The sequence below is a fragment of the Lentinus tigrinus genome (genome assembly GCF_003813185.1).
Source record: "Lentinus tigrinus ALCF2SS1-7 unplaced genomic scaffold L226scaffold_9, whole genome shotgun sequence".
NCBI lineage: Eukaryota > Fungi > Basidiomycota > Agaricomycetes > Polyporales > Polyporaceae > Lentinus > Lentinus tigrinus.
The window spans coordinates 233524-258807 of record NW_027137918.1 but is presented as its reverse complement, the minus strand read 5'-3'; the positions used below and the strand labels follow the sequence as shown (position 1 = coordinate 258807).

Below are 25284 nucleotides of genomic sequence, written 5' to 3'. Positions count from 1 at the left end.
ATGTATAGACACGCTGACGTGGTTGGCGTGCAGGAAGGCCTCAAGGCAGCTTCAAGTCACTGAGTGTGTCTAGTAAACTTACGGGATCAATCTGTAGCGTACGTTGCCAGAGGGCCATTTTGCGCACCTCCTCTTGGCTGCAGCCGGCAGTGTTGGCCATCATGACTGGGAAAATCCCGTCACCGGCGCCTAGTAAAAGTTAAAGGTGTCCACGAGGTGCAGAGTCGAAATCGCGCAGGTACCAGTGTTGGTCCATGTCCTGTCACTCGAGGTGCGCGTAGATATTGCTTTGACGACCAGCAAGCCCGACTTACCTCCGTCGCGGTGGTGAGTGCGCCCACGATGGTGGTATTCTGTTGCCTGGAGACCATGCACGACTTCAATGTGTGAACTTTTGCTTGGTATGATAAAGCCCATAACCCGGCTGCTAATCATGGGGGTTTGGATGGCGTATTGCTGAGAGATGTATGTATGAGGATGTATGGCATGAAGGTCAGGAGAGAAAACGTAACTTGAAAGACGGCTGCAATTGTAGTCGCTAAGTCAACAGTAAGTTGTCTGAGTAAGCTATTTTCACATCCAGTAAGTCTCAGTAAGTCCTTAAAGTAACGCAAGATAAGTAGTGTTTGAACGCCATTAACAGCCGTGGGAGACTCTCTAGCGCCCATAAGTTGTCTGCGGGTTGTCGTCTCTGTTGTCGTCGTCTCACAGCTCTCCACGACGGCGTCCACGTCTTGTTCTCCTCGTCTTCATCGCACCGAAGCTATTACAGTCACCTGTCTGTTTGCTACTGGTACTTACCTTCATTACTCTGAAAACTCCTACGAACTACCTGGAAAAAGACATACATACAGCGCATCTGGTTTAGACGGATGATTTCTCGCACTGAGTCTGAAGCGTCTTTCATCCTAGTGGACGACCAGAACAAACCTTCCGAGTCCTACGCACACGACTGGTCAGCTACAGGAACAGGAGAGAAGCTCTATGTGCACGGGAGGCACTTCGTAGATGGGTACGGACGCGTGTGCAACTTACACGGGGTGAACTTGTCCGGGAACTGCAAGACGTGCGTAACATTTCGTCTCTGTGGACTGTTGTGTGTGACTGAGGGACAGCGAAGTCCAGTGAACCATGACCACGACTCGTTCCCAGCGAACCATGCCGACGTTACGTTCGTGGGTCGCCCATTCCCGCTAGAGGACGCCCCGGAGCATTTCGCTCGACTTAGGCGGTGGGGTTTGACCTTCAGTGAGTACTGCTTCTCGTTGAGCTTACTGGTTATGCGTCGGCTCCTGCCAGACTGGACCAAAAGGCATGGACGCACCTGTGGTAGTGACGCGCGCGCGTGGATGTCAGACCACTAACAAGTCGAGCGCACTGGGATGGAGCGATGGGCAGCAACTCTTCGTGCCTCGCGCAATTTAGAAGGATTCTCAGCATACTGACCGTTAGCCGTACAGTCCGGTTCCTCATTACTTGGGAAGCCGTAGAGCATACCGCCCCGTGGGTTCCTCATGATCTGTTCGTTAGAACGCTCACTCACCTTCCCATAGAGGTGTATATGACATGGAATACCTAGAATACGTGCGCAAGCTTCTCTCGATGATGCCGCAGTACGGCCTCATTGCGTTTGTGGCCCTCCACCAAGACGTATGGTCGAGGTACACCGGCGGGTCCGGTGCGCCTGCTTGGACCTTGGAGGCTGTGGGATTCGATCTGCATGGGCTCGAAGAGCCTGGCGCGGCCTGGCTGAAGGGCGTGAAGGGCGGAGGACATACGGAGGATGAGCGTGGTCTGTGGCCATGCGGATACCAGAAGTTAGCTGCAGCGACTATGGCGTATGTGACCATTCACTATCCTCACTGCGCATGCGCGGTAACACCTGAGCGCTACACAGGACATGCTTCTGGGCCGGTGACATGTTCGCGTCCAAGCTGAAGTTGAAAGCGCCGGACGGGCGCGAACTTTCGGTCCAGCAGTTCCTGCAAGAGTCGTTCTTGCAAATGTGGGAAGTCATCGCGAAGACGCTCGGCGACCTCGAAGCTGTCATCGGATTCGAGGTATGTCGACTGCCAAACGCGTTCCATCATGATTGACTCACCACTGCGTCCTAGATGATGAACGAGCCCCATCGGGGCTACATCGAACTTCAGTCCATGCATGCGTTTGACTACAACACTGACCTCCACTTGGGTCACGTCCGTAAGTGTTCGCACATGCGCAGCAAGACAACTGTGTCTTATCGGTCCGCCTCTAGCGACGCCGTTCCAATCCTTCATGCTTGGTGCCGGACACCCGACCGCGGTCGGCCACTGGACGCGTTCCTTCCCGATGCCTACGCGTCTCACATCTAAGCGGGTGATCAATACCTCTGGTCAGAAGGCATGGAGAGAAGACGGTCCGACCCAGGGCAAGTGCCTGTGGGAGCTGCACGGCGTTTGGGGCTGGGACCACAAGAAGAACGAGGGTGTTGTGCTCCGCGAGAACTACTTCAAGCGGGACCCGGTCTCAGGGAGAGAGGTGAGCTTATTGGACGTACAGGTTCTCTCGGCCTCTATGCTGATGTCCCGGTCGCAGATAGACTGGTATGTTGACTTCTTCTATCCCTTGGTCAACAAATGGGCGGCGCGCGTTCGTGCCGCGTCCAACCCGGACAAGATCGTTCTGTGTGAGCCTATACCGAACGAGGTAAATAGTTCGGCGGTTCCTAGCTCTCATCGTGCTGAGTCGGTGGCTTGCTATAGTTCTGTCCGAAGTCATGGACAGTTGATCGTCGACCTCCGAATATGGTGTTCGCCCCTCATTGGTGGGTATCCTGATATTAGGCAAGTGTCTATTTGTCTTACCAACGGATGTGCTTAGGTATGATTTGAACGCACTGTTCGCGAAGGCCTTCGGCAACTTCTCTGTCAATGTCCAAGGGTTATCGAGGGTGCGTCGAGAATTGCTCGCTGGTAGTTGTGCAAAGCATCCGCTCACTGCGACCGTACCACGGCAGGGCATGTTCCCACTGAAAGCGTTCTACTGGGGTCAGAAGGGAGCGCGAGACAACTTCTCCCTCCAGATACGTAACATCGTCGAGCATGGCTACCAGTCTCTCGGGGAGACGCCGGTTATTATTGGCGAATGTGGTATACCCATGGACATGAAGTAAGTTCCGGTGTCTCCTCACTCCAGGACTACCATACTGAGGCGTGTCTACTAGCAAGAAGGAGGCATTTGAGACCGACAGGTGGGACTGGCAAATGAAGATGATGGATGCAATGATCACTGCGTTGGAACGTGCTATGGTCGGCTTCACGTGAGTGCTTCCATTCTCCGTCAACTCTAGCAGACTGGTACCCTCGTTCTCACCTCCATGCTTCCCAGCCTGTGGAACTACAACCCCGACAATGACGACCACACCGGCGATGACTGGAATGGGGAAAACTTCTCCTGGTTCAGCCAGAAGCGTGCGCTTCCCTCTTCCTGGCTCGATCTTAACCAGACGTCACCCACGCTTGATAACGGCGGCCGCATCCTCCGCGCCGTGGTCCGTCCATACCCAGCGAAGACGGCGGGCATACCTCTGCGCTTCGACTACGAGATTAACACCGGCGAGTTCACATACGAGTGGGTCGTCCCTGAGACAGGCGCAGCACCGGGATCGTCGTCGCCTTCGGACCCGAGCGTGTACTCTCCACCTCGGACCGGAATGCCTCCTCTCAAGACCAACAAGACGCAGATATTCTTGCCGTGGCAGCTCGCGCAGGGAAGGAAGGTCGTCGTGCGTGGTCTGGGAAAGGACGACCGATGGACCTACGATGAAGCCCAGCAGACGCTCACTATCGTTGCGTCCGACAACGCTCCGGGGACCGTCCATCGTGTGACGGTGGGCGTGGACCCGCTCCCGAAGCTTGCATTCGTGTTGAACGACTTTTGGGACGACTTCCAAGGCCATGTGCTGGTGGGGAGCGCGATCTTCTCCTCTATCGTGGTCTTCTTCCTCTCGTGGTTGCTTTCGTAGATATCAGCTATGACTTCGGACGCTGTAGGATACCCCAAGACGCTTGGTTTAGTGTGTGCTCTGGATGATGGACACTATTCTGCTGTTCGCAATCAACGGAGGGGCGATATGTGCGCTTAGACTTGTCGAGTAGTAAGAAAGGTATGACTTTGTTCTGGTCTAGTATTGAAGCTTGAAGTTTTGCACTTATCTTCTCTGATGTCGGTAGGTCGAATTGGACTGTGAATTGTTACATATGATCGTCCTGAAGTGATGAGATGACTCCGCTGGTTTTTGTCTGAGTGTTCAACTTCGGATCAAAGCGACTCACCTTCCCCCCCCACGACCCCCACTTTCACTGCGGGTCACTGGCGATCCTAAATCCTTCTGGACACTAATACACGAAGGTGACACGTGCGTGGTTCATCTTAACTTGTAAATATCCTCGACCACTTCGCTGGGAGTGCTATGGTGAGCAGCTCTCACTTTGTTGATTTTTCGCAAGCTGATACACTTACAAAGTACGTAGTGAAGAAAAACCGACGGCAACGATTAGGCTAGAAGCCTACATCGCCATCCACTATGATGCTACGCTGCCCACCTAGATGGAGGTGACTCCGGATGTTATACCGAACCACTTGCTGCGGAACGGCCCCAGTACCTGGTCAGTCGTGTTTTTCGTCTTCCTGGCTCCAGTGCCTGTCGTTCACACAGGACGCCTTCTCCGTCCGTCAGCTGAGCATTGCATTCCCTGCGGTAGCATGGGCGTAACGATGGAATTCCACCTGCCCTGACACCGCGGTCATGATGCACTCGCTTATGATGCCAAAGGCTCTCACAGGAGAGTCCTTTTCAACTCCGCTGAACACACACAAACGGTTAATCTGGCCCCGAGGGTGCGTAACAAGGCTTGCGACACACCGCTTCCGGCGAAATGCGGGCTGCGTACTGAGGGAAATCGCCGGAATCAACGATAACCGACGTCCTTCGGTATGTCTTCTTATAGCCCTTCCAATGTGCTCAATGCTCACAAGCTTCGCCTGCTTCTCTAGTCCCCCGTTCTGCCTATCATGCCCGCCGTCACTATACCTTACGTCCCTCGCCATGTAGCCCCGCAGACGACGACGGAAGACTGTACGTTTCCTTCAGGACATATTCTCGCGACATCTGCTCATCGCTGTCCTTCTTCCTCCTGCAGTGGAATGGGCCGACCTACCCATCATAGACATCTCGAAGGCCCGCACGCCCGAAGGCCGCACAGAGCTCGCGCCTCAGATGCACGACGCCATGCGCACGCACGGATTCCTGTACATCGTGAACCATGGCCTGACTCAGGCTCAGGTACGTCTCTTCTCACGGTGCCTCCGTACCTGACATGATACTTACGTCCGTGTTTCCGTCTGGGTCTGCCTCACCGCTGATATCGCCAGAATGATCGTATATTCGACATCGCGGACGTGCCCTTTACGCAGGTCCCGGAAGACGAGAAGCTGAAGTTCACGAGCACGATCAAGGACTCAGGCTCCTACCGCGGCTACAAGTTCCGCCAGCTCTGGGTAGGTGTTCCTATATCGTGCTCTATCTCCTGTCTAATGCTCTTGATCAGGCCATCGATGGCGAGGTCCGTGACCAGATTGAACATTATCAATGTGTGTGCTTGTTCATCGATGGTTTGTCTACTGTCGAGGCAATCGACTTGATATGTGTGCAGTTTTCGAGCAAGAAAGGCATCCAGAGGCTCTGCAACCACTCCTACCAGAGATCAACGCATTCGCCGCGCACAACCACTACAATGTGTTGGTTCCGATCCTGCAGTACGTCCGCTCATGATCAACTATCGACAGTAGTCTGATAGTTGCCTAGACTGCTCGCTCGGGGAATGGACTTGCCCGAAGACGCGTTTGTGAATGTACACGGCTTCGACTCCACGACTGGATACGGTGTGTTCCCTCTCGACTTCGTGGCCTAGCATAGCTAATCTTCGAATTTCAGTCCGCTTCATGAAGTAGTGAGTACGCTATCACTGCCGGTTTATTTCTTCATAATTTTGTACTTCAGCTGGCCGAGAACGGAAGATGAGGAGACCAAGACCAAGAGTGTGTGGTTGAAAGGACACACAGGTCAGTCCGTTCTCTCGTCATGCCACGCGTTGTGCTGAGGCCTGCGCATCAGATATTGGAACTATCACTATTCTTTGGAGCCAGCCTATCTCTGCCCTCCAGGTCATGTCTCCGGATGGCAAGTGGCGATGGGTCCGCCACATCGACAATGCACTGGTCCGTGTGCCCATTGTTCTCAAGCTTGAGACCTGAGACGTACCGTACTGACGCGATCACGCCCATAGGTGATTAACATCGGCGACTCGATGGAGATGCTCACGGGTGGTTACTACAAGGCGACCATCCACCGTGTCATTCAGCCTCCAGCCGACCAGCGCAACCTCGAGCGTCTTGGGGTCTTCTACTTCACAATGGCCAAGGACGACACCAAGCTCGTGCCTTTTACGGAGAGCCCGAAATTGCAGCAGGAGGGCGTGAAGCGGCGTATCGACGACGAGAACGCGCCGACGATGGGCGAGTGGCGCAAGGGCATCATCCGGTCGTATGGGTTCACGAAACTCCAGAGGAGGGACGACAAGATTGAGGAGGAGGTCGTAAACGGCATCTTAGTGAAGCATTACAACTGATCAGAGTCCGAAGTTGTAGGTTAGAGCCGACAGGTACTATTTACATAGAACACAAATGCGACCAGCGAACTATGTTATGTATTGGGTGTCCTTGTTCTGCAAACCTTCTAGGCAATTCAGTTCGCCCAGAAGTACCCGGGACAGTCCCTCAACGCTGCTGGGGATCTCTCTGTGCAGCGATGAGCGTGATGATGCGCTCGAGTAACTGGAATCACGAACTTGAAGGACTTACCTTTATGGCCTGATAGTCCTTCTCAGATCCAAGCCGCCTGCGGGTCGCACTCCTCGGAAGTACACCCTGATAAACGACGTTGCTCTCACATGTGTCCTTCCCGACTACCTTGATCCACGCCAACGGTATATCGTGAACGCAGACAACGACCAGCCGCCATCTATCGGACGAGCGCTCCCTCGCGCGCCTTGGCTTGTACCACTTCGTCACCGCCGACAGCAGCGTCAGGTATTCCGCTGGCCTTGTAGAGCGCAGTGCTCCAGCGATTCAAACGTGGAGGAGCATATGTACTAGGGCGATAAGAGGACCGGATATGGCGGAGTCGATGGTGGTGCAGCTGAGAAGCTTGGCTGCGGGGAGCTATAGAGGTGTATGGGACGCACCAGGAAATCATGAAGCAAGTATTCCTTCGGCAGCGCGACTGACAGAAGTATACTCCCGAAGACTGAGTACACCGAACAGCCACATCGCGTAAGGGTAGAAGACGAGCACGTGGAATAGAATCCCTACAACCACATCAAAAGGACTTGCAGTGAATGCAGCAGGAGGGTGAATCCGTACAGGAGGGAGCAGGCGGGGCATGTCAGAGAAGTTTTGCCTAGCGTAATTGCGCTGTGCGACTTGCCGAGACGGAATACAAGTAGCCACAGGAGACCAACGATAACCACGAGAACAGAGTAGAGGAGTATATTATAGCAAGCAATATCATACGACCTGAACCAGGGGTGTCACCACGAAAGGAGCGGATGAACGATCGCTGCGACGCACCTTAGGAGCCAAACTGACAATCTTCCCCCACCCCTTCATGCGCAGGTCCGCGCTGACCACCCCACCAATACGCGTGCCGAGCATCTCGCGCTTATTGTTGAGCAGGACGGCGGCGTTGTCGTCGAAGCGGATGTAGCGACCGTCTGGCCGGCGGACGGCCTTGCGTGTGCGGACGATGACTGCGCGTCGGACGTCTCCCTGACGGACCTTGGGCGCGGAGGCGGATGCTGTCCCGGCGATGGGGCGGGCACGCTTGACGACGCAGACGATCTCGTCGCCGACGGAGCCCCAGCCGTTGTTGACCTTTTGCTTGAGGACGTTGACGCACTCGATGAGGAGTGCTCCCGAGTTGTCTATGACCTACGCATGTACTGTCAGCGCGTTGTGCTATACGACTCGTCCTACGGATGCGTACATTGAGCGTTCCCTTCAGGCCAATCATTCCGGGGGAGGAGGAGGGAGAGAAACAGCGACAGGAGAGACGGAGGGTAAGCGGAAAATGTGCTGGCAAGGGGTAAGTAAAGGGGTAAGCCAGTTAAGTAAGGGGTAAACCCAAGTACATAAGGGGTAAGCCAAGGTAAGTAAGGACTAAGCCAAGTTGATAAGTAAAGTTAAGTAACCTCATTATAGCGATCATTGATCAATTTAAGCCCTGATTAAGGATCACCCGGGGCGTTTGCGGGGTCCATTCTTGCTCTCGACGGCGACGGCGACTGTATCCGCTGCATTCTACCCCTTAGCTGTTGCATCATACCCGCCACGAAACATGGCCAGTAGACGGGGCTCATCAACCGTGCTCCTCCCAGGGGGTCAGACAATGGCTACATTTACCAAGCACAGCGAGGACGACGAGGGTCTGCCGCACGCAACCAAGAAGTACGTTACATGCTCACAACATGCCCCGCGTCGACTCGTATGCGATCGGAACAAATCACAGGACGATGGCAGACCACCTCCGCAAGTTTGAGGCTCTGTGAGTACCCCTTTCCTGTTGCTGCGTCTCGTAGTGCTCATCCCGCCCCCGACAGGTTCAACATGACCCCACAGCGGATGCGCATGATTGTCGAGGCTTTCAAGGAGTCGCTCGAGCTAGGGCTCACTAAGAACGGTCAGATCGTGGTGAGTATTGTCGTATTTTTGCAGCGGAGGAATGACGGTGCGATCAGACGCGCGGAGGGTAGCCCATGATCCCGACATACGTCTTCGGCTGGCCAACAGGGCAGGAGACGGGAATGTATCTTGCGGTCGATCTTGGTGAGTACATTTTGCCTGCTCTCTCCTCTACCCATCCAGGAGGCCGAATGAGAAGATGTCCATGTTCGCGCATCCTGACACTTTCTGTTAGGTGGAACGAACCTCCGGGTTTGTCTCGTTACCCTCGAGGGCGGGGGCAAGTTCGAGATCACGCAAGCAAAGTACCGTCTTTCAGAAGAGCAGAAGCAAGATGACGGTCAGAAGCTCTTCGATTTCTGCGGAGAGTGCCTGAAGGCGTTCATTGATACCAACCTCGAGTCTGGCCTCATCCCGAAGGATCAAGTGCTACCACTTGGCTTCACGGTAAGTCGTGTGCATCCAGTTCATGTTGCGCAGCTGACTCGCCACCTTAGTTCTCATACCCGTGCTCGTAAGCCGCGCTCTTTTACCGAACTCGTTCTGCGTCTGATCCGCACGTAGACAAGAACGCATTGACCACGGTGTGCTCATCCGGTGGACGAAGGGTTTCGGAGCCCCCAACACCGAGGGCCATGACGTCGTCGAGATGTTCCGCAAAGCGCTCGCGAAGAACGTACGTTCACGTCACTGTTGATTCCAGTGCACATTGATTTCTTACGCGACGACTTCTCTTTGCGCAGTCTGTACCTGCGGAGGTCGTCGCGCTCACGTGCGATACAACTGGCACGCTGATCGCGTCGCACTACGTGAACCCGAAGACGCGTATCGCGTGCATCTTCGGAACGGGGTGTAATGCGGCGTACATGGAGCGCGTGCGGGATATCCCTAAGATCGCCCACCTCGGAATCGACCCGGACACTGAGATGGCGATCAACTGCGAGTGGGTGCGTGGCGTCCACGTTCTCGTCCGACCACATACTGACGCCCGTCGCTAGGGCGCATTTGACTCGTTCGAGCACGAGAACCTCCCGCGGACAAAGTACGACCAGATCATAGATGAGACATCGAACAAGCCTGGCGAGCAAGCATTTGAGAAGCTTATCTCCGGACGATACCTCGGCGAGATCTTGCGGCTTATCATTTGCGAGCTGATCGACGAGGGTGTGCTCTTCCTCGGGCAGAACACCTACAAGATCGAGATCCCGTACTCGCTCGACACCGCATTCCTGTCGCTCATGGAGAGCGACCCGACGGACGAGTTGTTGATGATCATCGGCATCTTCAACCACTTCTTCGCACTGGAGACGACGCTCGCCGAGAGGCAGTTCTTCCGGGCGCTGGCAAAGCTCGTCGCGAGGAGGGCAGCGCGGCTGAGTGCGTGTGGCATCGCAGCGATCGTGAGCAAGATGGGCTACCTCGAGGAGGGTTGCGCTGTCGGGGCAGATGGCTCGCTGTACAACGTGCGTTTCTCTCTCTTTCTTGGTCGAAGTGGTGCTGATGCGCCTGTGAAATGCAGAAATACCCCAAGTTTGCAGAGCGGATACACGAGGGTCTGCACGACATCTTTGGCGAGAAGGGAAAGTGAGTAGTCCTGCCTCGCGTCTCCCCACATAGCACGGTTGTTCACTCGGGGTTTGCGCAGGAACATCGTGACATACCACGCGGAGGACGGCAGCGGTATCGGCAGCGCCATCGTCGCGGCGATGACGAAGGAACGGAAGAACGCGAACATCTACCCGAACTACTGAGTGCTGATGCCCTACAGTCGTGCAGGTGATGAGAGAAAGGAGAGGAAGGAATACGGAAGTTCCAAGTAATACAACCGACCGCATAACCATAACACCCATGTATCCGTACTCGTTAGCGCCCCCGCTCCCTGTGTCTGTGTTCTCAGTTGTGACCGAATGCTTTTGTACGTATGTGTTACATTGTATGCCTTTTAGATGGACAACGCTTTTGGCTGGATTCCTGTGTATCTTGTCGGACTCAGTTTTTATGTATTCCATTGACAAACTCTTCCCAGAGGAAATTGCTCCCATAGTGCTTCGCTTTATCCTCCAAAGGGACTTCATTCAATCCAATGGTCGAGGGTGGTTAACGCTACGGGCTGAACCAGTTCAGCCGATCAATAGACGCCAGGCTGAAGTTCGCCCCTGACCGCAGCGCTTCAACAAGTTCTTCCGCCGACTCTGCCTCCCACCACACAGTAGGTATCTCTGAACCATCTTCATACCGAGGCCATTAAAACTAACATCTGCATGAGTAGCCATGGAAGCGAACGTCACACTGCTAGAGCGCCATCCAAAGCTCTATCTCCCCGATGGGGATATCGTTCTCCGAGCAGCCAAGTCTACGCCGCCTGCCACTGCCGACGACGGAACTCGACAATACCAGCTCTTCCGTGTCCACAAGTTCCTGCTCAAGTATCACTCCGCCCCTCTCGGACACATGTTTGCAGATGCGAGCGTTGCCCCCGATGAGATGTACGACGGCGTGCCGATGGTGGAGATGCATGGGGATCGGGCTGAAGACCTTGGAATGCTCCTCAACTACATCTACAATCCTGCGTAAGTACACGAGAGGGATGGGTGCAGATACGCAGCACTCATTGATCTACAGCGAGCTGAACTTCAAGCGATTCGACCCGAGCATCCCTCTGGTCGTCAGCGGGGCGATCCGCATCGCGGACAAGTATCTCATCGAGTCCCTGCGCGATCGCCTCGTGAAGCAAGTCTGCGCGGACTGGCCGACGACTCTACAGGAGTGGGATCAATTTGATGCCGAGCTCTCAGTCATCCGGAAGAACGAAGCTGCCTTCTGCGAGCTCATCCCCGAACCGATCTCGGCGATCCTGTTCGCGCAGGAGTTTGGCTGCACGCAGATCCTGCCCGCCGCGTTCTACCAGCTCTCTCGCATCATCTACGGGTACGAATGGGACAATGCGGAGATGCGCGAGCTGATGACGTTGTGTCCGCTGGCACGGTGGTCGCTTCTCGACAAGGACCCGGCGAACCTCGTGCGGTGTCTGCGTGGGTTCCAGGAGCTTGACAATTTCTATCTGGACGCATTCGAGCTCCTATCCGCGGAATGTCGCGACATGTACATGGTGGACTCTGAGGACATGTCGGAGGACCAAGCTGAGGATAGGTCGCCATGCGTACCGTTCCTGGACCGCTTGATTTCCCTTGTCTGGGAGAAGCGGCGGCGCGACTCGCTCTGGAATCGAGACCCCCTGCGTTTCCTCCAGGAGTGTATAAACTGCCTGCAACGCCCGGAGTTGTCGAAGGAGTACTTTCCAAAGGGTCTTTGCAAGCATTGTTCTGACAGCCTGCGTAGCACGATACGAGATAGGCGGCGTGACATTTGGGAGCTACTTCCGCAGTATTTCAATTTGACTTAGTAGGGCAGCTACTTTCGTGGGGCATCGTATAGTGCTTCGTCGTACTGACTACTTGCTGCAGAATATACATTGTAATCTCTCTGATCCTCTGTAGAGTGCACAGTTGTATATTCTCGATGGCGATGAGCCGTTGGTTCTAGTGGTGAACACCGTTCACAAACTATCGTGTGGGACGAGGACCTTGATAATACCTGCTTCTCGAGTTAGTCGAGTACACGAGCTTCGCGACTTCGTAGAGCACTCCGGAGAGCGAACAGAAGGGCCTAGCTTCCGTCATGCATCGCACGTGAAACTCAAAGAACCTTAACGGTGATCTATTCCGATAGTTGTGAGTATGAAGGAGGCGGCGAGGTAAAGGCTGTAATGTCCGACTCCGTTCTGCTAAGCCGATGATCCTGCGAGTCGTCACTGTTCCCCAGTGATAGCCAGCCCCTGGTGTCATCACGACCTTCCGAGTCGGCGGCATCTACTGGCTGCGGCGCACTGCACACGACGCTTTCCGATAGAACGCCGATCGAGTATCTCCCGGTTGACTGCTGCTGTGAATATCTCGCAGACGAGAGACTTGCGTTGCCAATTGAGCCCGAGCTCAGCGCAGTCCGCCCTGAGAGGGGTCGCTCAAGGATGGAAGATTCTGGCAGAGACGGTTAGTGCGACGTCAACGTAGACATCGCCAACGAAACTCGACTCGCCATTTTCTTCCATAATCACACTGAGCATGGTGGCTCTCGGGTGCCTGTATACTTCCTCAGGCTCTGTAATGGCATCAAGCCTGGTGGCTCTCGCGTCGCTAGAGACTGGGCTCGACTGTTCGCTGTCCTGGGAATTGACGAGTACAGGTTCTGTACGTATGCCACACATACCGCTTTGTCAGTCTGAATACTGAGGAACTCGATACCAGCTACTGACCAGGTAAGCTTGAATCTGAATGATTAGACCTCGGAACCTGAATCTTCGTCTCAGGCTCTTCAATCCGGACCCAGCTTCTCCTGTGGTACTTTCGGCGAACAGAAATCAACCACAGGAGGAGCAGGATCGCCGCCACGATCGCGACCATGCTCGTCCCCACGGCGATGACGGCAATTTTGGCCGAGTTCGGCCTGCTGGATGCTAATGAGCCCGGAGAGGAGGACGGAGACGACGAGGAAGCGATCGACGTTGAGGACGAGGTGGTTTTTGGGAGGATGGTGATAGGTCCACCTGGGAAGGAGATGACAGGCGGGTGCTGCGTGGAAATGAAGGACGAGGAAGGTGGCTGTGTACCCTCTGTAGAAGCACCCGACGAGGTATGAGATGGGGTAGAGATCGACGTCCCAGGGAGAACATCGGAACTACGAAATGGACCGTGGGCCCCACGATGCTCGGTACTGGTCCCAGGAGAGGACGAGTCCCCAGTGGTGGTAGGCGCTGCGGAAGCTCCGGAGAGTGTGGAAAAGAAGCCAGACGTCGAGCCGCCAGAGATGTCGCACTGGAAGCATATAACGGTGCCGGACATGCTGGACTGCTCGTGCCTGTGCCCGCGTATACTAGGGTCGTGGTGGTGGGTGAGCCTCGAGGGCAAGCTGCGCTCGCGTCGTTTATGAGGGCCCGGGGAGGCATGGAAGGATAGCGAGGATCATCGTCGACATTGGCTGTTGCTGTTGCCAATGCCGCCCGCCTGCGGAGGACCTTGTGCCCGGAGGAGACAATGCGTGGGAGTGTCGACCTATTGCGAGCGGCGGTTCCCCAAGACAAGGTTCGCGCCCGTGTCTAGAGCTGGCGTGACGTTGGTGGCGTACGAAGTTGTGCCATTGAGCCATCGAAAGGCGCGGTATTTACGACGTCCACCGTCAACGGGAGTCGGTGTATTTCTGCTTGAAGCTGTGCATGGAAAGAAGGTTGACGCACCCATCGCCATGGTAGCTGAGCACATGCCTGCGGTTCTGGGCCAAATGGGATATTCACCAGGCTGCGGTGCTGATGCGAAGCGTTCATGACCAGACGCGAGACTCAGAGGGCCATTGAGAGAGCGATGATCAGCTTCTACTCCTATAGTCAACGCGACGAAGACAATTCAACTTACATAGCCTAACTGCCGTGTCGGCTCAGTCGGACGAGCTGCACAGAATCTGCACTCGTCTGTCGCCATAAGCAGATCGTCAAGAATCAGGCGATGTCGAGGACAAGCGACCGGTTGACTGCGGCAAATATGTTTCACGTTGTCAGTTCATCCGGACGGTCTGAGTAATGCAACAGTCAATACTCGGCCCTCACTCTCACAATGTTCGACGATAAGATGAGACAGGATGGCCGAAGTTCGAGCCGCTCCCGGTCCAGTCGAACTTCTGTTTGCGCGAAGGATGACCAGGTTCAGACCGTCTTCGCGATCACCTTCGTATCTGCCATTCTGTGTCAGTCCTCGCTCCAACAGCCTGACGATAATAAGATAAGCCGATGATAAGCGCACCTACTACATACGCAGTCTCGGGCTCTCAACTCATCCCGAAGTCACCCTATCGCCCTCACCAACCTTCCACACCTCGACCCCACTCTCACCACCGACGGCGACGAGCCCCCTCGCCCAATCCACACTCAACACCTTCTTCGTCCCCATTCCAGTACCCTCCCACGGGCGGAAGGCCGCAACTGCACTCTTCGTGCTGCGCAGGTCCCACAGGCGGAACCACGCCATCGTACGCCTCTGTCATCAGCTGACGCTCGCTTGCTGCGGACGAGGTTTGTGCGGCGGAGAAATGAAAGTATAGTGAGGGGCGGGGGACGGCGATGCAGGAGGGCGTCGCGGGGTGCGTAGGGTCGCAATGGAGGGCGTCGTGGTGGAGGACGTGGACGCGCGGAGATCATACTGGGAGACGGTACGGTCTGTGGAGAGTGCGAGCGCGGTCTGGCCGTCCTGTGAGAGTGCGATGTCCAGGAACGGTTTCGACGACGCGGTCTGTGTGTATGAACAGCCATCAGCGGATCGTATAAAATATACGGGCGGCGAGTACAAGCAGTGTTCGAAAGGTAAGAAGGACGTACAATCGTGCTCGTGCACATGTCATTCTCAGGGTCCCAAATGCGCACTGTCGACTCGAATCTACAGCTATACGCCGTTGCGCCCTTCGCCTCGGGCCCATAGACAACACGCGATATGCGCGCAGTGTGGCTCTTGAGCACCGCGGCGGGGGCTTTGCGTTTCAGGCGCGGCGCGTCACCGTCCTCCTGCGCGATCTTGCGGCACTGTCGGCAGGGACCTCGTCAGTCGCAGGGATCGATGTGTCCAAGAGCCCGATGAGGCCATCCCAGGATGAGGTGAGGAGGTGCGAGCCTGAGGAGCTTGCGGCGACGGACGAGACGGGTGCGGTGTGTGATTAGAGGGACGCGAGTGTTTGTGAATTTGTATTGGGAGCGAGTTCGATGCGAATAATACGCGCGGTAAGGTCTTGCGATGCGCTTGCGACGAGGAAGGATTCATCGGACACGGAGCCGAAGGGGAGGGGACGATGCATATGGAGGAGATGTGGAGAGTTGAAGGAAGTGCTTGACTGCGAATCTACTCACCCGGATAAATGACAATAAACTGGAGACACCCAGTCTTCATGAGGGAGGGTGGACATGCGCTGAGGCGGCATGACGGACTCAAAGTACTCTATCTCGAGAGTTTCTTCCTGTAACCTCGTAATTAACACACGTCTCTTCCTCGCTGGCCTACATAACGCACCTCTCCGACGCCCTTCTCCGCGCACCATTCTGCCAATGTTCCTCGGAGGATCTCACCGGTTGAAACGGTATTGGCGCCTTGTTCACGAGCTGGGATAACTGGTACCGCTTCCATGTCGTAGGAATCATGAACTTCTGGAATGGTAGCGCATAGGAACTTGAAGGTTGTAGGGCCGTCCGTCCCCCCTCTGTAAGCCCATCCAATCGTCTACCTACAGGAGACAAAACTTGAAGCTTGAAGTCTGTGTCGTGAACACAACGGGGTACGGAGGTAGAGGTGGACGCCATGTTGTTCCTGAGAAATCACAGAAACGAGCTTTCGATTTATCCCGACCACTGTGCAGAGTCAAAAAGCGAAGGAGGAGAAGGAAGGACTCTAGTGGATGCTAACTTCCGAGGACTCACCGTCAGGCTTGGGAATATTTTGTCACGCTACGCGTGCGGTCACATGTTGACGTATCAGGCACGTGACAAAGTCACGCGAGAAGATCTCTGAGCCTGCTCCTCTTCTAGTCTTCCCTTCCTCTTCCAACCACTAGAGACGAGCATTTGGGACGAAAGGCTGTCAGTTTGATTGTGCTGCCACGGCCATACGATTTGGTAGATGGATAGACCCATCAATTCGAGTCAGCACCAGTACTGCGCGTTGCCTTGGCCCATTGTCCGCCCTCGTATGGTCCGTGCCACTTCCGCAAGCTTTGTACCGGTATAGAGGCCACAATAGGTGGCGCATTAGCAGACCAAAGCGTGGACCTAATGCCTCTGTATAAAAACCTCTCGCTCGCAACCACAGCTTCCCCAACCCTTTCCTTTACTCGCTCTCCTCAGTGGTCCAGTACCTCGGTCTTCAGTGTCTCACTGCTCCCAAGACGTCGCACACACGCAAAAAGCTGAACTGAAGCTCAAGATGGACGGCATGCTCGACTACTTCCGCCGTATGGTCATTACCAACCCCTCAGCCACCGCGCCCGCCGCCGCGCCTCCAGCAGCCCAGGGTCAGGTCACCACCGCCGCCCCCACCACCGCCGCCACCGCCGGGAAAGCACAGATGTCCTTGAAGGTAGAGCCGGTAATGATGTACCCCATCGAGGTGAACGGGGTGCCCGGGCTGCGGATCTCGGACTGGGCCGTGAAGGAGAACATGGAGGACGTCTGGTACACGTACATCCGGGACTTCGACCTCGGGTGGAAGAACATCGAGCACTACCTCCCCAGGGATGGCAGGCCAGTGTTCCTCTTCAACTTAAAGGTGCGTTGCTGTGCGAGGTTCGTTATGCTACTAAGAGCAGTGGCTGACCGTGCGAGGTTCGCGCTGCCCGTTGACTTCTTCGTGCAGTCCCTGCAGACGGATAGATCGTGGAACGAGCTGGTGTACGCGCACCACTTGAGGTTGCCCCAGGGCGAGCGGCCCTTGATGCTCGGCCACCTGGTGTGCCAGTTCGTCCGGGCGCAGTGGCGCGACTACGAGGTGCGCCCCAGCTTGTCTTTCATGTCCGATATCGAAGACTTCCGCTCACTTGAACATCACATCCACAGGCCGCCACCAACCAGTCCCTGCACGACAACGGCCTGGACCCGCAAACCCAAGACCCGAGGATACGGGGACCAGCCAGTGCATGGGCCAAGCTGATCCCGCTTGACGAGCTGTACATCGTCGCCGTCATGCGCGCGAACGTGGGTGGTGTCGAGGGGTGGTTCCCGAAGATCGAGAGACGGCGCAAGCTCGATGGTCCGGCGCAAGCCCAGGCGTGAAGTACGAATGAAGTCAGCGATGAGAATGATATGGTACACCGAGATTATGGACATTACGATTACACGATACGATACTTTGAAGATTTTGCAGTCATGTCAATACACATCCCCTCTCTCTCTTTGCCAGTGGTGTGCTTCGCTGCTTGAATGGTCCCAGTCAGAGTCTTCAGTCTCGTCCGCACTGGTCGCTGGCTCTAGAGATGCTCCCATTGATCCGACAACTCGGTCGAATACGACCGTAGAGGTGCTGTATGCCTCGGCATCCGAGTACGACAGACTAGACGCGCCAAGACCTCTAGATGTGTCGCTTGCGCGTTGCAAGTCTAGCAGGAAGTGCGAGACGAGTATGACCGTCAGCCTGAAAAAATACGATTGTTAGGATGGATGGGCAACAACACGTCCGAACCGATAAGAACTTACGGTTGCGCGAAGACGCTGATGTTGCCCACAGAGTTTAACGGGTCTTTGATCTATGAGAGCCGGGTTCCAGATGAGATACCGACACACAGTCTTATATGTAGTTGATATGATGACGTACCGGAAGCGGCATTGCGAGTATAAGGCGCAGCGAGTTCAGGACGACCAGGACGCTGAACATTGATCCGGCGGTTAGCCACATAGCCAAGTATTCCCGTACGTGATACGGGGGAACGCTTACACGAAATACATCATGCCTGCAAATTTTCGACTCAACATCTCGGAATAGTCTTTATGAGAACGCAGTCCCGAGCGAGCGAAGGCTCACCATCACGATACATAGTCGCCGTCAAAGGCAACCGGCTGATGCCCCTCATGCGCCGGCGCAGGCTGTACCAAGTAACAACAATGAGAATCGCGTCGCACGCAATGTGTGTCGTCCGGGCGGCGATCGTCACTGCAAGCACGCAAACAAAGCCCATGAGTCACCCACGTCACGGTGACGGAGGCAACGAAGAAACGCACTCCTGTGAAGGTTCACGGTAAGCTCCATGTCTTGTAGTCACTATGAAAATAACTGGAAGTTACGTACTGTGTGGCTAAGGTCTGACTAAACCCTGGGATGGCCGTCACACATCCCCAGACAGGGTCTACGTAGCCAGTGAGGCCGACCGCGAATTGCCCCTGGATGGACCATCATCAGTAACTCTAATGCGGTTAGTAGAGGACGATGCATCGGGTCGTACCATATCCATCCCGTAAGGAACCAGCCCAAGCAGGAAGACCAAGATAGCCAGGGGCCAGTTCCTGTTGCTTAGTGCATACGCTCGAAGGGCCGCAAATACTTTTTCGGGAGCCGGCGGTCAGTGTACGGAGCTTAGGCGGGGACACCCTCACGAGGTGACGTGCTCACCTGCCCACGGGATGTACAGCGCGTAATAGAACACATCCGTTATCCTCACGTCGACCATGCATCTGTACAAGTGCATCGGTTCTCAGTTCGTCTGCAGCAGGATCAATGCACGTACGCCTGATAAGAACAAAGCTATTATCAGCAGTGCCCACCGGTAACTCAGAATTCTCCTGTACTCACGTAATCAGACTTGATCCACACAGAGGCGAGCTCCAAGATATAGCTGACGAGGATGAGGTACCGGTTGAGCAGAAACATAACCGTCGCGCCCGTGAACTTGCGTTTCCAGAACACCTCAACCTCGTCGCCGAAGGTGAGTATATGCTCGAAGAAGATGAGTGCTATTCCGGGCAGCGGGAGGTTTGTCAGCCTCGAGTCGACAACTCGCGTTACGCGTACGGAATTGGAACATGAGAGACTTACTATATGCTGCATATACTGCGCTGTTGCTGGCGAACCTATACCGTCGGTCGATGTTCGGTCATTCAGGGGGGTTAGAAGAACGTAGGTCACTCACAGAGCTTCATAGTTGTCGATGATAGCAGCCTTCGAAGACATCTCTCAGGCTATCAGCGGTCGCAGGTTGTAGGTCCGGCGCAGAGCGGGGGCAGGTACCAAGTTGGTGCTCGAGCACTGCTGGGACTACATACTTGTACTCGCGCGTAATCACGTATCAGAAGAGAACTGCGCACTATCAAAAGCGCTGGACCACGCTAGGCCAGGAGTATAAAGTTCGAAATTGCAATGCAGCTGGCTGAGACACGGGCGGTGCGACGATCCTACCGAGCCCCCGATTGACGCCGAGCGAATTTTAGCGCTGGCAAGGACCGTCAGATCATGCCATTGCCACCCGTCTACACTCTGATCTTGTATGAGCAGTGTAGTGCTGTCGGAGCCACCAGAGGTAGGGCTTGCAAGCGTGCAGGTTGTCGCATCCTTGAGGTGGCGATTTGCGATTCATCGTTCCTGAGCGCATTCTTGGCACTTGGACAACTACACCAAGCTTGGCTAATCTGTAAGTACGCGGAGCGTCATCAATGTCGATGATGGGCAGAGGACACGACAGCGCCGGACCTAGAGAATGATAAAGCTTCAGAATCAGAGACGCGGGGGCAGATGCATGACAAATGATACGCACCACATGATAGAGCATAATGGACACCGCCCACTTATGTACCACCGTATGACAGCTCCGTCAGCCTCCGAGGGGCGATTGTGGTTTGGTTACAACATGTGTGCGGGTGCCACAGCATCCTGATAGGCTTTCGAAGGCACGGCGGCGCAAACGATCCTATGCATTGGCAATGAATGGCACGGCGCATCACCGATCAGTCAAACTGCCGGGACAAAACGTCCTCCGGAACGCCCATGTGGATGAGACGTGAGTCCTCCGAAACACCGGAGTTCATTCATGCGAGTTGCAGATATGGGACCAAAACACTAACCGTCCGGCCTCTTGACGAGGGCTACAGGCATGTGCTTACTGCTCGACGCACCTATCGAGCACCTCCTCGACATAGTCCGCCATAATCCGCATCCCCTCCTTCGACGGGTGGCTATATGCGCACAACATCAGCTACGAGCTCAACATCCCCTCAAGCCCTGCATGCATAGGACTCACCTCGGGATGTAGTAGAAATAGTGCTCCGGATCGTCGCACATGCCCTCCGTCGAGCAGAACACGACTGAGCAGTCCACGATACACGCGTCCGTGCTCACATACCCGAATGCCGCATACCCTGGGTCCGCTCCGAGTACTCCGTCCCAGATCCGGCTGAACTGCACGAACGCGACGTCCACAACGTGCCCGCCGGTGTCGGAGTTGGGACCCTCGCCGCGTCCAGTCCCGTCTATCCCATGGCGCAGGTCGTGCAGCCCAGAATAGATTGTCTGGACGAACGCGTCGCCCGCGGGGGTGTGCGTGCCAAGTCCATAGACGTCGGCGAGGAGGAATGAGCGCGCGTTCGTAGGCGCACCGGCGAGGGTGCGAATCTGCGAGAGTATGACTTGGGCGGCAGCTTGAAGGTTCGCTTCGCCATCAACTAAGACGGGGCGCGGACGGTCAGTCGAGGAGCGCAATTGTGAGGGAGAACCTACTCTTTGAGTCCCCGAAGTCGCTGGAGGGAGTAAGTACCGAGTAATGCAGAGGGGGCGAAGGGACTCACTTGATTCCGAAGAAGATCGTGTACAGCGTCGTCTCAGGGTCAAGCTTTTGCCCAAGGAAGGTTGACACTGCGACCATAGATGAGTGTTCGACATCGCCGTAGTATGGACTTAGTCTCGATAGCAGAATGAAAGGGAGTGGAGTGCGAAGAAATGCAAGCTTGCAGCTGGGGCTTGCCTGGTTCCAGCAACGTACTCAGCACGAGCATATATGCTGTATTGGAAGGGCGCACTTCAGCAGGCACACTGGAGAATTGTACGAGCTGGCTGTATGGGCCCCGCCGCCAACGCACAATTGAGAGGCTCGTTCATGATCATTTATTGAAACGACAGGAAAGCCGCAGAGGAAACAACCAAGCACTCACTTTGTCCTACAAAGTCGACCTTCTTATAGTTGCTCGGCCAGAGCCGCAAATCGGTGCATGCGCCGGATTGCTGCAGCCATGCAAGCAGTTGATTTATGGAGTACGAGAAAGAGAGGAATCAGACACGAAGATCGTACATACCGCATAATCCATGAGCGCCGCCCCAATGTCGTCCGCGACATGCTCGATCCAGACCTTCCCGTTGGTCGACCGTCCTCCTGCCTCCGCATCGGGAGGCACTACCACCGGCGGTGCGAGGGGTCCTCCGTCGTCGCGACCGCCATCAGTATACGAGTCCTGCATTCATCATGGTATTATGGCGCGACGTGCGCTGAAATAGCACGTACCCCGAAAGCCACGATGGTCTTGATACGCTTGAGGTCGATACCAGCGTTTACATCAGATACGCTGCCATTCAAGGACCCGCATGCGGGAGAGACAGCGAGGTGAATGCCGCTGTTGTCGCCTGGGTGTCGCAGAGAGGCCAGTGACGCTGCGAACTGGTCGTCGTGCTGACTTGAAAGGGAGAAACCGACGGTGTGTGCGCACAGGGCTTGGATCCCAAGTCCGAAAGCCAAGAACCTCTTCAACGCCATTGTGCACAAGAGTGTCGCCTAGAGTATAGGACCTATTATCAGGATGGGCCAGCAGGGAGAATCAGAGCCATGTATCTCGACGAGAAGCTATCTTGAAGAGTCGTCAAGGAAGAGGACGAGGAAGGGATGCCGGACGGGACGGGGAAGTCCGCGCGCCTATGTAGTAGAGGGCGAGTTCGGGTCGTGCGGTCCGGACTCCGGTCGGTCTTGTCCTCCTCGTGCTCCGAGCTTCGCGCCGGGGATGAGTCGTTCTTCCTCCAGACCTCAAGTCTACGAGGTTGTGGATCGCGTGTCTCGTGTATCTACCACAAAGCATACACGCAATACTGTGGCCCCACGCCATTGTTCGTGGGCCGCGGCAGTATGGCCCAGGGTCCCACAACTCAGGAGATCTGCGACATCGCATCGCAAGCCGTTTCTATCTTCTCGGCGAACGGCCTGAGAGGCTGTCTCTTTGGGAGCACCGTAAGTTGGCTGCACGGTCTCGATAGACCTCCTAATGTACGTCTTACAGTCTCCTATTCTTCCATCACAAGGAGCTGATGTCCACCATCTCGGATATGTTACATATCGTGTACACGCAGGACGTCGATCTCGTCGTATTTACGGCCTTCCATGTTCAGGCCCAACTGAAGGACATGCTAGTCCATACGAACCTGAATCGCGGCTTCTACCTCGCCCCAGCCGCGACCCCAGGCGCAGACTACGAAGTCCTCTGGTACCGCCTCCCAGGCCGCTCATACCGGGGCAGATGGCGGTGCTGCAAAGTCGACGTCCTCGTCCCAAACAACAGAAACCTCACCATCCCCGTCGTACCGCACTACCGCGTGTACTGGTCCGGCTCCCTCCCGTTCATGCCGCTTATCCCGCTCCTCCTCGTCAAGCTTCAGGGCTGGATCGCGCGTCGAACCGAGGCGAAGGAAGCGGTCGACGCACAGGACGTGTATCTGCTGCTCCAGCTCGCAGTTGGACGCAGGGAGCACGTCTGGCAGACTAACCTGGGGTGGCTCTCGACGGCGTACATCCGAGGCGCGACTGTCTGGATTAGCGAGTATGTCGAGGAGTACTCGAAGACGGAAGAGGGGTGGCGGATGGCTGGGTTCAATGTGCACTATCAGGGAAAGGCGGACGACTGGGAGATTGATTCGGATTGAATGCGATATCGTGGTACCCTCTATTACCCAAGCGGTGTGAAACCGTCCAAAGACTTAGTCTTTTCCGAGCCATGCAGGTAGAAAGTTGCGAACGAGGTAAGCCACCCTGACAGCAACAGGCCTTCGGAATGGGTACATTGGCTTGCTCTGGGGCCCACAGAAAGATGGGCCCAAGTTCTACTCGGTGTGGCTGCAGTGGGCCACGCGAGACGGGATTTGAAATTAGTCATGTTGTATATTAGGAGATAGCAAAGTCCGTATGTGTGCGAGAGGTATCGAGGAACTGTCCAGTCTGTCCAATCGTGCAGCACGGCGCGTCAGAAGTCGTGAAGGTCAGGCGATGAGAGTGCAGTTGTCGGTGCCTGAGGACGGATGTGTCAGGTGGCAGTGACATGTATACGAGACGCGAAGGCTTACCGGGGCCGACGATCACGGGGATCGAGCTCGAGGACCTCCCGACGGAGTCCTGGACGTCGAAACGAACGACCGTTCCTGAAAGTCGAGGCGGGATCGTCAGCTTCACACCGACTATTCACCGGGGTGGGCTGCACAGCCGCAGCAGTACTAGGAACGTACCCGTGGAGACGATCACTTCCCAGCTGAATGGGTTCGGCGCGTCGAACCAAGTGACGGCGCGTTTGCCGTTCAGGTACATCCTGCAAAGCATGTTGATGAGCATGGCTATTGGGCCGGACAAGGCACAAGCAAGAGTTACGTACGACTATGCAGAGCGAAAATACAGACAAGCGAGAGGCGGTCAGCAGGTCATTCGAGCTTGAAAGAGGTTGTCCTTACGAAGTTGTACCCAGCTGGAATGAGTTTGTCGTCAGCACGCAAACAACAGTCGTGATAGTAGACCGCTACGTACGGGTTCCACCGATCCATTTAAGCTCGGTTTGGGCACACTGGTTAAGGAAGAAGCTGCAGCGCTGTCAGCAATGCGACAACCGTGTTTAGAAAGACAGACGTGCGTACTTCGTCTCCATGATGAGAGGGAAGTCAGCGCTGTCCTCGGCCGGAGCAGGAGCAGCCGAGACATAGCTGCCTGCGAGGAGCGCAGCGGCAGCGAGAACAGAGAAGAACTTCATGTTGACACTTGGAAGTTGAAAGTTGAAGGTAGGTTGAACGGGGACCAGAGTCGGACCAGATTCGTTGAGCCTTCCGTCGAGGACGTACGACTGTATTTATAGCAGTAGACAGACGTGCCGCGTGCGCTCCTCGCGGGGCCGTTGGCGGACTGAACGTATGATGCGTCGGCCGTGATGGCCCGCACTCACCACGCATCAGGTGAAGATGGCGGCAAGGACGGCCGGATGGCACAGCACGACGTCGATCTGGCCGTGGCTGCCTGGTGGCCGCGTACCTATCATTGGTCGACCACCAAAAATACTCTGCTGGCCAATTGATCGGGAACGCGAGGACGGTCTGGAGAATCGAGAGGTGCACTGCCGGCAGGAGTCCAGGGGCCGCGTTGCCGCGTTTGCACAGCACCAGGCAAATCCAGGTGCGTCGATTGCGTATGACGTTGTTAGCCGGGATCAGTCAAAGAGTCGAGCTGCAAACGCTCCAGAGCTCGCGACACCGACTACCGTCTGGTTGCTGGTCAGCTCTGGGACCTGGGTCAGCTGGTGTTCCAACAACTCGCCCCTCCTGGCACCCGGAAGGCCATCATTGACTGATGAATCCGACGATATGCTCCGAAGCTTCGCCCGTAGGCGGCAAGCCACCGGATGTTTTTGCAGTCAGCGGCAAACGGGTTCAACGGCGGTATGAGACCGCTGTGGACAACGGCGAGAGGGGTGGTGGGAAGGAGGAAAGATGCGTAGCACAGCGTGGCACAAGACGCTCGTACCACCGCCCGGGAAACGAGCGGCTGTGCTTTCCGGGCCAGTCCGAGTCCGCGAACTTGAACGCATGCATCTGCCTACGAACCTCCAAGTATGGCGAAACAAACCTCTATTATCGACATCGGCATACTTGAACAGCTCAGGAGGCGGAACGCATCTCAGACTAGCATGTGTGAACCTCGATCGCCGGGCCC

The 25284-nt window shown here is 55.6% G+C and overlaps 12 protein-coding genes across 12 annotated transcripts; 6 read left to right on the top strand and 6 right to left on the bottom strand.

The window, feature by feature from the left end:
- The first annotated feature begins 704 nt into the window (after positions 1 to 704).
- L226DRAFT_506422 (glycoside hydrolase family 5 protein) lies at positions 705 to 4271 on the top strand. Its single transcript, XM_067678079.1, has 13 exons — positions 705 to 1066; positions 1121 to 1248; positions 1461 to 1503; positions 1554 to 1838; positions 1898 to 2060; positions 2115 to 2202; positions 2258 to 2520; positions 2578 to 2688; positions 2745 to 2806; positions 2863 to 2932; positions 2999 to 3150; positions 3206 to 3301; positions 3370 to 4271. The coding sequence occupies exons 1-13, from the start codon at positions 873 to 875 to the stop codon at positions 4004 to 4006; spliced, it is 2292 nt and encodes a 763-aa protein (XP_067536379.1). The 5' UTR covers positions 705 to 872; the 3' UTR covers positions 4007 to 4271.
- A 756-nt stretch (positions 4272 to 5027) lies between these two features.
- L226DRAFT_533882 (Clavaminate synthase-like protein) lies at positions 5028 to 6809 on the top strand. Its single transcript, XM_067680559.1, has 10 exons — positions 5028 to 5119; positions 5184 to 5326; positions 5416 to 5541; positions 5592 to 5634; positions 5697 to 5799; positions 5849 to 5925; positions 5978 to 5993; positions 6044 to 6105; positions 6158 to 6261; positions 6330 to 6809. Exons 1-10 carry the CDS (start codon positions 5056 to 5058, stop codon positions 6669 to 6671), a joined length of 1080 nt encoding a protein of 359 aa, XP_067536378.1. The 5' UTR covers positions 5028 to 5055; the 3' UTR covers positions 6672 to 6809.
- A 799-nt stretch (positions 6810 to 7608) lies between these two features.
- On the bottom strand, positions 7609 to 8113 carry L226DRAFT_522298 (mitochondrial 54S ribosomal protein uL14m; the record flags this gene model as incomplete). The annotated part of the gene is made up of 3 exons (XM_067678755.1): positions 7609 to 7617; positions 7672 to 8031; positions 8087 to 8113. The coding sequence occupies 3 exons, from the start codon at positions 8111 to 8113 to the stop codon at positions 7609 to 7611; spliced, it is 396 nt and encodes a 131-aa protein (XP_067536377.1).
- A 241-nt stretch (positions 8114 to 8354) lies between these two features.
- On the top strand, positions 8355 to 10876 carry L226DRAFT_506415 (uncharacterized protein). Its single transcript, XM_067678078.1, has 11 exons — positions 8355 to 8547; positions 8609 to 8644; positions 8700 to 8790; positions 8853 to 8925; positions 9017 to 9228; positions 9279 to 9295; positions 9346 to 9457; positions 9525 to 9728; positions 9780 to 10244; positions 10301 to 10365; positions 10427 to 10876. Exons 1-11 carry the CDS (start codon positions 8438 to 8440, stop codon positions 10530 to 10532), a joined length of 1491 nt encoding a protein of 496 aa, XP_067536376.1. The 5' UTR covers positions 8355 to 8437; the 3' UTR covers positions 10533 to 10876.
- A 66-nt stretch (positions 10877 to 10942) lies between these two features.
- On the top strand, positions 10943 to 12245 carry L226DRAFT_559712 (uncharacterized protein). The gene is made up of 3 exons (XM_067683315.1): positions 10943 to 10990; positions 11051 to 11351; positions 11404 to 12245. Exons 2-3 carry the CDS (start codon positions 11053 to 11055, stop codon positions 12182 to 12184), a joined length of 1080 nt encoding a protein of 359 aa, XP_067536375.1. The 5' UTR covers positions 10943 to 10990; positions 11051 to 11052; the 3' UTR covers positions 12185 to 12245.
- Positions 12246 to 12498: 253 nt separating this feature from the next.
- On the bottom strand, positions 12499 to 14044 carry L226DRAFT_559711 (uncharacterized protein; the record flags this gene model as incomplete). Its single annotated transcript, XM_067683314.1, has 3 exons — positions 13094 to 14044; positions 12877 to 13026; positions 12499 to 12818 (listed from the first exon to the last, which is right to left on the bottom strand). Exons 1-3 carry the CDS (start codon positions 13677 to 13679, stop codon positions 12499 to 12501), a joined length of 1056 nt encoding a protein of 351 aa, XP_067536374.1. The 5' UTR covers positions 13680 to 14044.
- A 616-nt stretch (positions 14045 to 14660) lies between these two features.
- On the bottom strand, positions 14661 to 15998 carry L226DRAFT_545076 (uncharacterized protein; the record flags this gene model as incomplete). Its single annotated transcript, XM_067682317.1, has 8 exons — positions 14661 to 14816; positions 14848 to 14884; positions 14944 to 15116; positions 15203 to 15394; positions 15418 to 15499; positions 15545 to 15616; positions 15725 to 15831; positions 15885 to 15998. The coding sequence occupies 8 exons, from the start codon at positions 15996 to 15998 to the stop codon at positions 14661 to 14663; spliced, it is 933 nt and encodes a 310-aa protein (XP_067536373.1).
- Positions 15999 to 16696: 698 nt separating this feature from the next.
- Positions 16697 to 17751, top strand: L226DRAFT_559710 (uncharacterized protein). Its single transcript, XM_067683313.1, has 3 exons — positions 16697 to 17132; positions 17220 to 17351; positions 17420 to 17751. The coding sequence occupies exons 1-3, from the start codon at positions 16791 to 16793 to the stop codon at positions 17633 to 17635; spliced, it is 690 nt and encodes a 229-aa protein (XP_067536372.1). The 5' UTR covers positions 16697 to 16790; the 3' UTR covers positions 17636 to 17751.
- On the bottom strand, positions 17732 to 19523 carry L226DRAFT_570044 (uncharacterized protein; the record flags this gene model as incomplete). Its single annotated transcript, XM_067684395.1, has 10 exons — positions 17732 to 17993; positions 18056 to 18105; positions 18174 to 18225; positions 18645 to 18736; positions 18799 to 18896; positions 18966 to 19027; positions 19081 to 19097; positions 19146 to 19306; positions 19389 to 19423; positions 19483 to 19523. 10 exons carry the CDS (start codon positions 19521 to 19523, stop codon positions 17732 to 17734), a joined length of 870 nt encoding a protein of 289 aa, XP_067536371.1.
- A 651-nt stretch (positions 19524 to 20174) lies between these two features.
- L226DRAFT_604420 (uncharacterized protein) lies at positions 20175 to 22122 on the bottom strand. Its single transcript, XM_067685702.1, has 7 exons — positions 21841 to 22122; positions 21635 to 21790; positions 21494 to 21563; positions 21131 to 21197; positions 21063 to 21082; positions 20587 to 21007; positions 20175 to 20521 (listed from the first exon to the last, which is right to left on the bottom strand). The coding sequence occupies exons 1-7, from the start codon at positions 22087 to 22089 to the stop codon at positions 20446 to 20448; spliced, it is 1059 nt and encodes a 352-aa protein (XP_067536370.1). The 5' UTR covers positions 22090 to 22122; the 3' UTR covers positions 20175 to 20445.
- Positions 22123 to 22332: 210 nt separating this feature from the next.
- On the top strand, positions 22333 to 23305 carry L226DRAFT_484731 (uncharacterized protein). The gene is made up of 2 exons (XM_067677070.1): positions 22333 to 22590; positions 22674 to 23305. The coding sequence occupies exons 1-2, from the start codon at positions 22453 to 22455 to the stop codon at positions 23241 to 23243; spliced, it is 708 nt and encodes a 235-aa protein (XP_067536369.1). The 5' UTR covers positions 22333 to 22452; the 3' UTR covers positions 23244 to 23305.
- L226DRAFT_533873 (uncharacterized protein) lies at positions 23225 to 24466 on the bottom strand. The gene is given in 7 exon segments (XM_067680558.1): positions 23225 to 23605; positions 23661 to 23735; positions 23820 to 23899; positions 24025 to 24027; positions 24040 to 24052; positions 24112 to 24164; positions 24219 to 24466. The coding sequence occupies 7 exon segments, from the start codon at positions 24329 to 24331 to the stop codon at positions 23577 to 23579; spliced, it is 366 nt and encodes a 121-aa protein (XP_067536368.1). The 5' UTR covers positions 24332 to 24466; the 3' UTR covers positions 23225 to 23576.
- Between the last annotated feature and the right edge of the window lie 818 nt (positions 24467 to 25284).